This window comes from Saccopteryx leptura, chromosome 9 (assembly GCF_036850995.1).
Source record: "Saccopteryx leptura isolate mSacLep1 chromosome 9, mSacLep1_pri_phased_curated, whole genome shotgun sequence".
Taxonomy (NCBI): domain Eukaryota; kingdom Metazoa; phylum Chordata; class Mammalia; order Chiroptera; family Emballonuridae; genus Saccopteryx; species Saccopteryx leptura.
Genome location: NC_089511.1, coordinates 10,284,463 through 10,299,396, shown reverse-complemented (window position 1 = coordinate 10,299,396; position 14,934 = coordinate 10,284,463). Strand labels below are relative to the sequence as shown.

At 53.1% G+C, this 14,934-nt stretch overlaps 1 protein-coding gene across 1 annotated transcript; it reads right to left on the bottom strand.

Annotated features, from left to right (window-relative positions):
* Positions 1–2,339: 2,339 nt before the first annotated feature.
* On the bottom strand, positions 2,340–14,658 carry ADGRG5 (adhesion G protein-coupled receptor G5). Its single transcript, XM_066349047.1, has 10 exons — positions 14,571–14,658; positions 13,757–13,913; positions 13,037–13,153; positions 12,223–12,339; positions 10,662–10,814; positions 9,915–10,036; positions 9,403–9,671; positions 7,064–7,181; positions 3,621–3,898; positions 2,340–3,265 (listed from the first exon to the last, which is right to left on the bottom strand). Exons 1-10 carry the CDS (start codon positions 14,627–14,629, stop codon positions 3,165–3,167), a joined length of 1,491 nt encoding a protein of 496 aa, XP_066205144.1. The 5' UTR covers positions 14,630–14,658; the 3' UTR covers positions 2,340–3,164.
* Between the last annotated feature and the right edge of the window lie 276 nt (positions 14,659–14,934).

Below are 14,934 nucleotides of genomic sequence, written 5' to 3'. Positions count from 1 at the left end.
AAAAAAAAAAAAGTATTAATCAATTAGACTTATTAAACTGAAGAATTTATGATCAACAAAAGATCATGGAGGAAAATGAAAAAAACAAATATTGGGGGAGAATATATTTGTAGTAATATATTACACAAAAGAGTAGTATTCAGAATATGTAACTATCTGCTACAAATCAATAAGAAAAAGATGCAAAGCAAACCTGAAGTGCTTGGGTGCAACCGTGAATCTAGAAGAAACTGCCAGAGGCAGCAGTGAGGGGTGGGGAGAGTGTGACAGGTAGGCAGACACCCCGATACAAAGGCATTATCTAGGCTGCTGCTGAAGGCAATGGGGCCTCCATGACCTCTGAGGAGCTCCAGAGTCCCTGCTATGAAGGTCAGGAGGCTGGAGTATCTTTTCATCAGCTAGCATCCCCCATTCCAGTCTTTCCATAGCGTTAGAGAAGACCCTGGTGTAAAATGTGGAAAGCCTGGCTCTCTGAGAATGGGAAGTGTGTCCACCACACACTGAAATCAGAGTCTGTCACAAAGATAAATAAGCCAATAGAACACAGGCAAAAGATATGACACTTTTTTAAAAAAGAAAAAGAAGACACTCTCAAAAAAAAAAAGAGAAGAAGAAATTCAACCGGCCAATTAATATTCAAAGGTGCTCTATCTCCTTAGTTGCCTTGGAAATGCAACTTACAATGGCAATGCGATACCACTACCCACTCAGCAGATTACCAAAAATTAGCAGGACCAACGACTGGGTGGGACTTTCACTTTAGTTAACCACTTCAGAAAACTTGTATTTTCCTGTAAAGTTGGAGATACCTATGACCAGTAGCCCAGAAATTCTGCTTCCAGATATATAGCTTAGGAAAAAATAATGTATATATATGTACCACAACTTATGAGAATGATCACAGAGTATTGCTTACAGTAATAGCCCAACCTCAAATGTCCCAGACATCCATCAGCAAGAAAATGGGCTCACAACTTGTAGTGTGGTCCTCGCTGGAATAGCATACAGCAATGAACACAGATACACGATATCTACACACAACAACCCAGATGACTTCGACAACCAATGGTGAGTGAGGGAAGGTAGGTTCTGTTTATACAGTCTTCCAAAACAGGCTAACCAGAACTCTATTGTTCAGCGATGCAGATTCAGTTGGTAAAACTATCAAAAGTGAGCAAATGATCCCTTTAAATGTCAGGATGTTTCTCTCTCCAGGACAGGGAAGTGTGGAATCAATTTTTTTAATGGTCCATAAGTGCTTGAGAAAAGGCTGATGTGGGACACAGAATTCAATTACTGTCCATTAGATCAAGCTTTGTGCTCATGTTGTTCAAATCTTCTATATCTGGTACAATTTTTTCCAGCATTACTATCAATAATTAAGAGAAGCATTTGAAATATCCCATGTTGATGGAAGCTTTGTCAGTTTCTCTTTAGTTTATCTTTTTTTAAAAGTCCGTTTTATGGAAGTAAATGTACACACAATAAAAATCACCCATCCCTGCCCCCACATCTGGTGGGGCATTGCCAGGAAGTGGTCCCAGCCCAGAGCCTGGACCCCAATAGGGATCACATGCCTGGGACCATTTCCTATAACCACCAGAAACCATTCTGTGTCACTGTGGCCACATCCTTTCTTGGGCAGCCCTGGGGTTAGACCCCTGGCAGGATCTAAGAGGCCCGGGCTGGGCTGGGGGTGCAAAGGGAGGTCCCAGGCAGGCCCCACTTCACTGGGCTGCCAACCAAGCCTGGGTCCCTGCTTCCTGGAGCTGCCCGAGAGGGGCTGGAGGTTTCATGCTCCCTGAGCACCCTAATTAGCATAGGAGTCACCGCAAAGCCTGGGGAACCTTGTACAGGTCCAGGGTGGGCTAAACCAGGGGGACCCTACTGGGAGCTCACATTACCCTGCTAGGGGTGGGGGTCCTCTCTGCTCGAAGTCGGAGCGGAAAGACACTCTTCTCTGCGGGGCAGCTGGAGAAATGTCACGGAAGAAGTGGTAAGTAGCCATCAGGAATTTAAACAGAACAGAGGATTGGGGAATTGAAGGATGGAGGACCAGGCCACAACAGCGTGGACACTGCAAGGTGTGGGGAGTACCCTAAAATAGCAAAAGGCCAGTAAGGCTGGAGCAGAGACCATTCTGGGGAAAGGGAGAGCAGGTGGCCAAGCCAAGGGGCCACAGAACGTGCCCAGTGAGGACCTGGGCCTGCGACGTTGAGCAGGCCTGGGGCTGGGGCTGAGACAGGCTGGCCTCAGACTCAGCTGACACTGTTAATGAAATAATAACAAAAATATTAATGATAACAATAATAGCCATTTATTGAGTATTTACCCTGTGCTAAGCCTCTAACCTTCAAAATAAGTCCTACTATTATTGCCCTTATTTACAGGTAGGAAAACTAAGGTACAAAAACGTTGAGTGGCTTGTCCACAGTCAGTTAGCAAGCGGCAGAGCCAGCATCTGAGCTCAGACAGTCCGGCTCCAGAGCCGGCAGCACTCACCACAGGCTATTTGCATCAAGAAATGAACAGAGGGCATAAAAAAAGGGATCCAACCTCATTTCCTTCCTGGTGCCATTCAAAGTCATTGAAATCTGTCCAATGGCCTGGGTTAGGGCCCATAGAGCCTCTCCCAGCCCACTGTGCTAGGGCCAGCTACACCCAGAGCACAAGACCCCAAGAGCTAGGGGAGACAGCTGTGTTGGGTAAAGAAAGAAATGGCTCTGTGAACAGCACTGACATTTCTCCTGGTCACCAGCAGGTGCAGTCCCTGGATGGAGGTAGGACTGCTACCTCTGGCGTGAAGTCATGTCCGCAGACAGGTGACAGCAACATTTCCATCCGGACCCGTTTTGGTGCCAATAGCCTCTGCGTACGGGCCAACAGCGCCCCCTGGTGTGCAGCCTGGGAAAGGCCCCGGCTTCATGAGTTTCCCACTTGGTCTGACAGATTGAGAACAATCAATGGTGATTCTCTGCAACTGTGCCAAGGGCATTCTGGGCATTTCCATCTGAGTCCAGAGAAGCCATGGAGGTGGAAAGCCTCCCTAGAGGGCACAGGGCTTCTGGTGTACAGCAGCTGGCCCACCACCTTCTTTGGTGGAAGCCAGGGCCACAGGGCCAGGCAGCCAGAGAGGCTGCGGGTTCTGGGCCAAGACGTCCAGACTACTGCATGGTCTGGGAGGAGCTGAATGTCTCCATCTTTGCCTCCACCTGAGCCTCTGAGCGACACCTCTGGGAGCAGAACCACAGGAAGAGGAAGAAACCTGCAAGCAAAAGGCTGGTCAGTGAGGGCTCCGTGGGAGCCTCGTGGGGCCTCTCCCAGAACCCAGGGCCCTCCTTGGCGGGGGCGAGGAGTGATTCTCAGGATTTCTTACTATTGAGGGCCAGAAGGGTGGAGCAGAGGAGCAGGAGGCCCCGGCCACTGCCAGCCTGGAAGGTGCCTCCGTGAAGATTACAAGGCAGCGCTCCATCCTCTGGGAGGGTGTAGCCCCTAATCAGCTTGTCAGGGGGCTGGATTTCAGCCCGGACTCGCCCCCTGGACCTGAGCCCCCTGGCAGTATGCAGGTACCAGGTGTGCATGGCCCCCAGGGCTTCCTCTAGGCCACCCCCAGGACCCACCGTAGAGCGAGTTGAAGATGGTGAAGAGGAAGAGCTGGGGCAGCAGGAAGACCCCAAAGGAGAAGAAGGCCAAGGCCCAGGTGGTGCCCAGCAGCACGGTGAGGCCCAGCACGGTGAGGGTGTCCCTGCAGGCCCGGGGGCCCGGCGCCTTCCCCCGGGCCTTCAGTCGGCGCAGGACCCACATGGCCCAGGCCAGCACCACCAGGTTGAAGAGGGCTGTGAGGCCACCGTAGCCCATGACCAGGACACCGTGCACCCCAGGGCTCTGTACCCAGCATCTGCAGAGGAGGGGCGAAGTGTCAGGGTGGGTGTGGCTGTCAAGGCTGGGGGACTCGGGACTGCCTCTTGAACCTGGTCTGGACTCTCGGCTCAGACCTGTAGGTTCTTGCCTGACTGCATGTGGGGTGAAGTCCAGGGCCCGGCTTTCCAGCCAGGCCACCACGACAGGACCCACCTGCCACCTCGGCCCCCTGCCTGCCGCCTCCATGTGGCTTCTTCTTTCCAGCCCTTTGCCTCCCCAAGACAGCTTCATGACAGGTGTTGCCTTGTCCCCAGTTAGACACTTTTGGTAGATTAACCCATTCGAATCGCATGATGACTCTATGAAGTAAGTATGTTATCATCCTCATCCTACAGATGAGGAAACTGAGGCCCTGGCTTAGGAACACACACTAGTAAGAGGCAAAGGTGGCACTTGAAACCCCATGGTCTGAGCCCAGGGCCTGTGTCTCTAATTGTCACAATCACCTGCTCTGGCTCCTGCTACTGCAGTCACAAGGGTCCTTGAACATTATTATTTTGGGCTTTCATCCCAGTTCATCAGTATGGTCATGGACCATTCCTCTTTACTGCCGGATAACACCATATTTATTAATCCAATGTCTGGTCAGTGGGCATTGGAGTTATTTTATGTTCAAGAGTTTTTTAAATTGCTGTTTGTGTTTAGGAATACATATATACCTGTTAGAATGGCTATTATTAAAAAGACAAGAAATAACAAGTGTTAGCAACGATGTGAAGAAAAGGGAACCCTCGTGCAATGTTCATGGGTTGTAAATTGGTGCAGCCACCGTGAGAACAGTAGGGAGGTTCCTCAAAAAATAAAAAATAGAACTACCTAATGGTCCAGCATCACTTCTGGGTATTTGTAAAAAAAAAAAAAAAAAAAATGAAAACACTAACTGGAAAAGATCTATGCAGGTCCATGTTCACTGCAGCATTACTCAAAATAGCTAAGATGTGGAAACAACTGTCCATCAATAGATGAATGCATAAAGAACAATGTGTTGTGCGGTTGACCCTTAAATTCATGGGGCTTGGGGCGCCAACTCCCTATGTAGTTGAAAACTCCCCCAAAACTTAACTATTGATAGCCTGCCTCTCACCAGAAGCCTAACTGATTAACTCATCTTTTGTATATGTATTACATACTGTATTCTTTTTTTAAAGACTTTATTTATTGATTTTAGAGAGAAAGAGAAGGTGGGGAGGAGCAGGAAGCATCAACTCCCATATGTGCCTTGACCAAGCAAGCCCAGGGCTTCAAACCAGCAACCTCAGCTTTCCAGGTCGATGCTTAATCCACTATATGCCAGCATAGGTCAGGCACTGTATTCTTACAATAAACTAATTATAAGAAAAATAAAATGTATTTACAATATTGATTGGGGAAAAAAAAATCTGTTTGTAAATGGGTCCACGCAATTCAAACCCACATTGTTTAAGGGTAAACTGTACACATACAATGAAATATTACTCATCCATAAAAAAAAAAAAAAAAAAGAATGAAATCTTGCCATTTGCAATACCATGAGTGGTCCTGAAGGGCATTATGGAACATTATACTTAGTGAAATAACTCGGGCAAATACCAAATGACTTTACTTAGGTGTAGAATTGACACAAAAATAAAATCAAGTTCATAGATACAGAGAACAGATTGGTGGCCGCCAGAGGCAGGGGGTGATGGGCGGGAGACATGGGTGGAAGAGGCCAGAGGGAACAAACTTACAGTCACAAAGTAAGTGAGACACAGGGATGTGGTGTACCACACGAAGACAGTTAATAATGCTGTCTGCATATTTGAAGGTTGCTAAGAGAATAAATCTTAAAAGTTCTTACCACAAAGAAAAAAGTATAAGTATGATCACGGAGGTTAACTGGACGTATTGTGGTGATCATTTTGCGATATATACGAATATTGAATCATTATGTTGTACACCTGAAACTAATATAATGTCATATGTCAATTATATCTCAATCGAAAAAAAAAAAGACACTAAAATTTAAAAATAATGTAAAGAATACCTATATATGTAGTAAGAGTTTTTTTAAATGCAGGAGATTGAAAGTCACAGAATCCGGAGTAGGAGAGGAGAGGGAGCAGCGAGGAAGACGGGAGAGAAGCTAATTCTTGGGGTGGGAGTTCTCTGACGGCCCTGCGTTAATATGCTTCTTGTCCCGTGGAAGTGTGACTTAAGTTCTTTTGTCCACATCACATATTATATACTAAAATACAGGGTTATTAAAGAGTCCTAAGTCACACGTCCTCTGAGCAGCCAAGCTGGCCCTCACAGTGAAGGAATCAGTCCCTCCTCGGCCCCAGAGACCTCACCTCCGGAGGGCCAAGAGGGACAGTGCTTGGGGGCCAGCTCTGCCACTGACCGGCTGGGTCTCCTCGGGCACTGATGTTGTGCCTCGGTTTCCCTCAGTGTAAACAAGGGCTGACAGTAGACCTCCTTTTTTGTCATGAGGATTAAACAAGCTAATACCACAAGGCCTACCACAGAGTCAGCCCTGGGCCCTCTTGTGTCAGCTGAGCAAGGAAAAGAGGCCAGGTGGCCCACCGCTAGCGATGGTTCTACAGGGTTTAGGGAGCTATTCTCTCTATGTTGGCTGCAAGGTTAATGTCCTAGGGTGCAGAAGAGACAGCAGAGTCTCTCCCTAGACCCTCAGAGTCGGCTGCCTCTCCTCGCCCTCTCCCCCTGCACGTGCTCAAGCCCGGTCCCTGGGGTGTCCCGCCCCGAGTCCTGGCAGTGCCAGGCAGGCACAGGTCAGGAGGAAGCCTGAAGCGAGCGGGCAGGACAGCAGCACACGCAGGCTCAGGCGAGCCCCACAGCAGGGCCTGGAAGTAAGCTGGCAGGGTCTGGGCTGCAGCTCTGTGTTGCCGGGAGGCAGAGGCCCTGGAGGCAGTAAGTGGGTGCTGCAGTCCAGGCCACAGCTTCTTAGAATTAGCTGGCGTAGAACCTGAGCCTGCCCCACAGGAAACCTCAGCAACACAGCAGAGAGGGCGACAAAGCCCCCCGGGGAAACCAGCCCCATCTAAGCAGTGGCCCCTCCTTGTCCCACAGCCAGTGCCCCGCCTGCAGGACTCCCTGTGCAGAACACCAGGGCCTGGTCCCTCTGCCAGGGCCCGGGAGCCTGCCGCAGCCGGTGTGCACTCACATGGACATGTTCCGGAAGCCCGTGCCGTTCCCGTGGCTGTCGGAAAGTGGGATTGCACGGGGGCCATAAACTGAGCTCTTGATGGCAAGGAGGAACAGTACCAGGAAGGCTGGGACACCTGGGGGGGGACAGAGGCGGGGCATCTGTCAGGAGACCCCAGGGACAGGCTGGTTGTGAGTCCCTGGGGCTGCCAACACAACTCCACCAGGCGAGGAGAGGTAGGGACAGAGACTGTTCCAGCCCCCAGCCCCTGTCATGGGGGCCAGCTGCAGAGCAGTCGGCCTTAGAGAAGGCCCTTCTCCAAGCTGACGGGAGTGAGGGCTCTAGGATGAGCTATAGTGGCAGCAGTAGTGGTCACAGGTGGGGCGGCAGCTGAGAGCTAATGGGAGAGAAGGTGGGGGAGCAGATGAGAACAGAGAATAAAGAGAGGCACGAGGATGGTGCTAGAGATGACGACAGTGGTGCTAAGATAGTGGTGAAGACAAGGAGGATGGTGATGATGGAGGTGGTGTTGGAAGTGGAGGTGGTGGAAGTGGTGGTAATGGAGGTGGAGGTGGTGATGGAGGTAAAGGTGGTGGAGGTGGTAGTGTTGGAGGTGAAGGTAGTGGAGGTGGTGGTGATGGAGGTGGAGGTGGTGGAGGTGGTGGTGTTGGAGGTGAAGGTGATGAAGGTGGTGGTGATGGAGTAGAGGTGGTGGAGGTGGTGATGGAGGTGAAGGTGGTAGAGTTGGTGGTGATGGAGGTGAAGGTGATAGAGGTGGTGGTGATGAAGTAGAGGTGGTGGAGGTGATGGAGGTGAAGGTGATGAAGGTGGAGGTGGTGGAGGTGAAGGTGATGGAGGTGGAGGTGGTGGAGGTGGTGATGGAGGTGAAGGTGGTGGAGGTGGAGGTGGTGGAGGTGAAGGTGATGGAGGTGGAGGTGGTGGAGGTGAAGGTGATGGAGGTGGAGGTGGTGGAGGTAGTGGTGATGGAGGTGAAGGTGGTAGAGTTGGTGGTGATGGAGGTGGAGGTGGTGGAGGTGGTGGTGATGGAGGTGAAGGTGATGGAGGTGGAGGTGGTGGAGGTAGTGGTGATGGAGGTGAAGGTGGTAGAGTTGGTGGTGATGGAGGTGGAGGTGGAGGTGGAGGTGATGGAGGTGGAGGTGATGGAGGTGGAGGTGATGGAGGTGGAGGTGGTGGAGGTGGAGGTGATGGAGGTGGTGATGGAGGTGGAGGTGATGGAGGTGGAGGTGGTGGAGGTGGAGGTGATAGAGGTGGTGGTGATAAAGGTGGAGGTGGTGGAGGTGGAGGTGGTGGAGGTGGAGGTGGTGGAGGTGGTGATGAAGGTGGTGGTGATGGAGTAGAGGTGGTGGAGGTGGTGATGGAGGTGAAGGTGGTAGAGTTGGTGGTGATGGAGGTGAAGGTGATAGAGGTGGTGGTGATGAAGTAGAGGTGGTGGAGGTGATGGAGGTGAAGGTGATGAAGGTGGAGGTGGTGGAGGTGAAGGTGATGGAGGTGGAGGTGGTGGAGGTGGTGATGGAGGTGAAGGTGGTGGAGGTGGAGGTGGTGGAGGTGAAGGTGATGGAGGTGGAGGTGGTGGAGGTGAAGGTGATGGAGGTGGAGGTGGTGGAGGTAGTGGTGATGGAGGTGAAGGTGGTAGAGTTGGTGGTGATGGAGGTGGAGGTGGTGGAGGTGGTGGTGATGGAGGTGAAGGTGATGGAGGTGGAGGTGGTGGAGTTGGTGGTGATGGAGGTGGAGGTGGTGGAGGTGGAGGTGATGGAGGTGGAGGTGATGGAGGTGGAGGTGGTGGAGGTGGAGGTGATGGAGGTGGTGATGGAGGTGGAGGTGATGGAGGTGGAGGTGGTGGAGGTGGAGGTGATGGAGGTGGTGGTGATAAAGGTGGAGGTGGTGGAGGTGGAGGTGGTGGAGGTGGAGGTGATGGAGGTGGTGATGGAGGTGGTGATGGAGGTGGTGATGGAGGTGGTGGTGATAAAGGTGGAGGTGATGGAGGTGGAGGTGATGGAGGTGAAGGTGATGGAGGTGGAGGTGGTGGAGGTGGTGGAGGTGGTGGTGATGGAGGTGGAGGTGATAAAGGTAGAGGTGGTAGAGGTGGTGGTGATGGAGGTGAAGTTGGTGGAGGTGATGTGGTTTGGAGGTAGAGGTGGCAGAGGCAGAGATGGCGGAGGTGACAGCGATAAGAATAGTAATGCCGGAAGCGGGTGAGGTGTTGCAGGGATGGTGTCCGGTGGCCATAGCAGTGCTCACTATGTTGAGGAGAAAGAGGAAGACAAGGGCGGGCAGGGGCAGATGGCCAGTCCAGCTGGAAGTCTCAGGAAGCAAAAGGAGAGGGAGGCTAGGCTTACCCCAGCCCACTGTGCAGAGCTTGAGCACATATCTTCGGATGTAGATGTTGTAGACACGCCCCAGGAGAAGGTAGAGGTTGAAGCCCTCGATGGCCATCCAGGTGAGGCAGCTGAGCAGCGCGTAGTGCAGAACGGCGGCCAGTGCCACGCACACTGACCCAGGCACAGGGGGTTTGGCCAGCACAGGGCTCAGCAGGAAGGTGACATTCAGGAGCAGGACAGAGGCATGCAGGTTCATGTGGATGCATGTTATGGAGTCACTCTGCTTCCTGTGGGCGGGAGCAGGGCCCTTGGTGGCCTGAGGACATTACCCAGACAGCACCATCCTTGGGGCTTGAATACACGCAGTGACAGGGACACAGGTCAGGGGGGTAGGGAGCCAACGGCAGCCACACAGTGAGGCTGGCCTCCTGCCTTGTGGCCTCTGCTCCTGGAGAAGCTCATCCCACTGTGGGGGACCCGGTAGGAGAGAAGGGGGAGCCCTGAGCAGCTGGCCCGGGGCTGGGGCACACCTGGTGTGGAAGTGCAGCAGCAGAGTGAGCAGGGAAGCCACGATGGAGACGCTGCAGCCCACCAGGGAGATGTACGTGAGAGGCGCCAGCAGCTCCACAGGGAGCGGCGCTGTGGAGAGTTGCTGTGGGAGGGAATGGAGACTGCAGGCCAGATGCATGGAAATGCCTCCCCCACCCTCAATCAGAGACATCTGCCAAGATCCCAGCTCCAAGTCCCCTGCCCCACAATCCTCACCATGGTCCTGGCTTGAAGGAAAGCCATGGCAGACAGAGTGGCTTTACCCCTCCCACTCCCATCTCCCCCTCCTCTGTGAGAGCCTCCCTCCCCTCACTGTCTATACACACGGGTGGACCCATCACTTCTCCCATTGTGTGTGGACAAGTGCACCACTCCTGGCCTGTCAGAGCCCTCCCCGCTCCTGCCCGCAGTGATTGATGTAGGCTGGTGTGAGGGACTAAGTCATAAGACTTTGGCTGGCAGAATTGGGTAAAAGAAGCTCTCATTCTACTGGCCTAAAAGCTAGTAAAACATGAGGCCTGTCTTGGTGATATTGAGCCCCTGGATCAAGCCATGCCTGAAGCCTAACCCACACTTTTCAGGAACATAAACCTGTTTCCTTTTTTCCCCCCCTACAACCATTTGAGTTGGATGTTCTATTCCTTACACCAGCTTTTGCCCTGCTTCTCTGGCCTGTGGGGGCCTTCGGCAGCTCTGACCACCCTCGCCCAGGCTGGATGCACACATACCATGAGAACAGCAAAGTAGCTGAGGTGGTTGCAGCGGCAGAGCACCTGGGAAGGTGAGGGATGCTCAGTGCGACAGCCTTCGGGGCTCCAGACCCCCCAGTAGCGCTTGCTGGCTCCTTCCTTCCAGTAGACACAGGTCATCGTGTGGCTTTCCTAAGGGAAAATGTTGGAGTTGATTGCATCCAAGGGGTGCAGGGAAGGGATCAAGGTCCGGAAATCACAGGGACCAAAGGTGACTCAATGGCACCCTTTTCAACATTTTACTAGGCACTGTCTGGGCTTTGCCATCAGGCGGACCCAAATTCTAGCTCTACCTCCATCACGGACTCTGAAAGTGACTTGGGCCAGTGCACAGATTCTCTGAACCTCAGTTTATTTATCTGCAAAATGGGTTTATTTATACCAAGTCTTAAGGATAGTGGAATGAGAATCTTGAGTGCTCAGCTCTGGCCCACACAGTAGGTGCTCTAGAAGCAGCTGTCCGCTTCCGCCTCCTCCCTGTGGTGAACGATGGGCCAGACCCTTCCCAGTAGGGGAGATATATTCATCCACAGACAACCCTGACACCAAGCCACATGGGTGGAGGGGTGGGGGATATGACACAGGCAGTGCCATGGGAAACCACAGAAGAAGGGGCAGAGGGGTCCTGAGAAGGGAAGGGACAGCTGGAACACTGAGGCCTTGGAGGACACGTTGGGTTGCAACAGAAATGGAGCAAGAACATTCTGGGTGAAGAGAACTGCAGGGGCCAAGGCCCAGAGGAGTGAATAGGAAGGAGGATGGTGAAATGGAGAGGCGGAGAAGAGGCCGATGGGAAGAAAGGGCCAGAGTGCAAAGGCTCCGGGCTTTCAGGAATGCCGGAGATGCGAGAGCAGAGGTATCAGGGCTTGCCCTCCCCACAGCCCACCTCCTGCTTCCTGTATCAGCAGCTGCTCATCTCCTGAGGCCCACCCCTCCCACAAGGGCAGGCCAATGAATCTAGCCCTGTCCCTGAGCCATGTGACCCAGGCCATGCCACTTCACACATTCCATCCTCCTGGGCGCAGTGATGGTTTGGGGATGGGCATGTGACCCAGCAGGACCTTTAGGGCTCCATGCTGGGACCCTAGTGCCCTGGCGAGGAAGACCTTGCTAAGAAGAGGGGAAGAAAGTCCAACACTTCAGCTGCCACCTTTTCACAGTGTGGAAAGCCAACACAGGAAACCATTGCTGAGAGATGGAGAGAGACTGAGTGCTTACGGCATCATAGCAGCCCCTGGATCCAGCCATGCCTGAAGCTAGACCAGCCCTGGACATTTCATTTACATGAGCCAATAAATTCCCTTTTGTGCTTACACTGGCTGGAGTTGGTTTTGTATCGCTTGCAACTCAGAGATTCCTGACTAATGCCATGAGTCAAAACTTCTCTCTTATTTCTTCGGCAGGAATTTTCAACGTGTGTTGGATTTAAAACAGTTTGTTTCCAAGATGGTTTCTCAGGTTTGAGTTTTGTCAAACCAGTTTTCAACAGGATAGTCTGACGGGCCCGGGGATGGGTGGAAAGAGAGCGTCCCCACAGTACCAGGCTTTGGTTGTGCCAGAAGCTGATGTTGATCGGCTCCTTGAGGTTGATCACGTGTCCATGGCCTAACTGGGCCCCAAGGACATAGTTGTTGAGCAGAGATGAGTTGTTGTCATTCTGGAAGGGCAACAGAAGAAGGGCTGACTGGAGGGGACATGAGGAGACCTGGACATGATCCCAGAGCCCCCCCTTCTCCAAGCCCTTCTCCCGGGTGAGAGGAGCAGCATGCCTTTCATATGTATAAATATGGGCCAACCTCCCGGCCTTTGCACATGCTGCCCCCTCCACCTGGAGAGCTGTTCTTTCACCACCTTCCTGCTCCACCTGCCCTCTGTTGAATGCAGTCCAGGCTTGTATCCTCCACTTCACCACTATCCTAACTCACTCTCAGAGCCAAGGTTAAAAGGCACCTTCTCCAGAAGCCCTCCTGGATTTCTCATTGGGAACAACCCTGACCCCACCCTGACTCACGCATCACTTTGTATCTCCCTGGTTAAAATCAACCCTGAGCTAAAATAAAGTCTCTGAAGTCCTAATCTATTTGTCAAGATAGAGAATTCTCTGAGGACAGGGATCTTGTGATCTTGTTGTCCGTCTCCTGCCCACGGACACGCGTGTACATAAGTGGGTCTCCCAGGTCTCATCTGCGTGTGATAATTGCGCCTCCCACCATTCTGCTAAAACTGAGGCCCAGACGGGCAATGACAGCTCACTGATGCTGATCCCCATGCAGGCCCAGGCTGTGGCACGGATGTCTGCAGCGCCCGGAGGAAGGGGCATGTACCCATCCTCCCGGGCCCACCAGAGTGCCGACCTGGAAGAAGCGGTTGGTGAAGAAGTAGATACAGACGAGACGCAGTTCCTTGGGGCGCGTCCTGCAGGCCTTCTGGGTCAGCTCTGTCGGGAACTGCATAGCATGCCGGCCCCAGGTCTGTGGAGGGCCGGAGACAGGCTGAGCCTGGCGTCCGAGGTCTCCAGGCCGGCCCGGCCCCCTCCCCGGCCCCCACTCCCTGTGAAGTCCTCCGACCTCATCCCCACATTTCTACCCCTGGAGCCTCCATCTACGGCCCCCATCCTGGCTGCACCTGCTCTCAAACTTCCCGAGATCCAGGCCTTCCCTCCAGGCTGCTCCGGCCTTGAATTTGGTTACTGGACCCCCCCCCCCTCACCCCAGAGGATGGAGCGTCTCAGGCCCTCCCTGTCAGCACCCGGGCATTCTGCTGGAAGCGCACCAGGCCCAGATCCCCTGGCCTCGCCCAGCGCTGCCACTGCCCCCAACCCCACCAGACCTGCAAGAGCAGAAAGAGCACGCTGACTTCGAGGGGCCACACTGCACCCTCATCTCTGCCATTCCCATGAGGAACATCAGCCGCCTTTTACAGAAAAGGCAACTCCAGAGGTTAGGACAGGCGAGTGGTGGGGAGGAGGGATGGATGGGTCAAGGGGGGGAAGTTCAGACCTTAAAGCCCAGGAGGATTTCTGAGGTAGAGGCTCTGGCCACCCTCCCATACACCATCTCGTGGCTGTCTCTGACCTTGGGAACATGCTCCAGAGCATCGCTGTTCAGCGAGAGGCCAGCAAAGTTGCAGCCCAGCTTGAAGACCAGCGTCTGAATGGTGGGCGTCTCCAAGGTGAGGTTGAAGCCGCTGAAGTTGATACCCAGCAGGCTCCGCTCCAGATCATGGATTAAGCTGAGGATGAGAGAGGCGACCAGATCCTGGAGTGGGGATGGGTGAGAGGGGGTCCAGACAGCCTGGGGGGGGCAGGGCTGACCCACCTCACCCCCCTGTCTCTCCCACCGCCGGGCCTTGGCACACACAGTGTCCCTGGTTCACTCTCTCCTCCCCACCCTACCCACCCCCTTCTCCTGATTAACTCTTGGTCAGGTCCCAGTTTGTTGACACCTTCTCTAGGAGGCCTTCCGCGGCTGCTCCCTGTTGATGGATTGAAATGCTCCCCGGTCCCCAGCTTCCCTGGCCAGTCACCAGCACGGGCCCCTCGCCCAGAGCTGCTCAGACTTTGGGCCACAAACACTGGAGAGCCCAGCTGAGTTTGGGAGCCCTTCCCAGAAACATGCACAGAGACCCATGATTCTGCAGCTGGTTTCATGACACCCTTGGTTAAGGGTCGTCAACCAGGCAGTAAACTTGATGAGGGCAGAGAGACACGTCGATCCTGCATCTCCAGAGCCTAGTGTCAGGCGCATAGTAGGTACTCAGTAAATGCATGTTGGATAAACGAGTTAATGGTCTACACTAGACCAACTCTGGACCACTGATTCAAGGTACAAGCTGGGGGGTGGGAGGCACTACTGACCCTTGGTAGGGAAGGAGAGACACACAACTCACTAAGAAAAATTAGTTGAGCCCGCTCTCCTGGGCATCCTCTCCAAATTCTTCAACAACATCAGGGGTTCCTCTGTGGGGTGCAAGTCAGACCCTGTTGGGCAGATAAAATATATAATGCTCACTTTGTTAAAGATGGCGCTGCCCACGTGGAAGCCCATCACCCAGGTGATATTAGTTGCCCTTCTTGCTTGGGATGGGCATGATTATGTTAATATGTGTTGGGGGAGGGCTTTTAAATGCCAAAAGGTTTTAAAAGGAAGAGAGATCACGTTGTTCTGGGGAAGAGGGATTACGTTCTTGGAGGAGAGCAGATAAAGGCCACGTGGAGGAGAGGAGAAGCAGCCAAGGTGGCGGAGTGCTGAAG

Excerpts from the sequence above, each read along its gene's own strand:
- ADGRG5 (XM_066349047.1), bottom strand. The coding sequence starts at position 14,629 with ATGTTGTTGAAGAATTTGGAGAGGATGCCCAGGAGAGCGGGCTCAACT. Across the intron at positions 12,340-13,036 it reads TCACCAACCGCTTCTTCCAG|AATGACAACAACTCATCTCT; the intron begins GTCGGCACTCTG and ends TTGCCCTTCCAG. Across the intron at positions 3,899-7,063 it reads GGCTTCCGGAACATGTCCAT|ATGCTGGGTACAGAGCCCTG; the intron begins GTGAGTGCACAC and ends CCTCCTCTGCAG.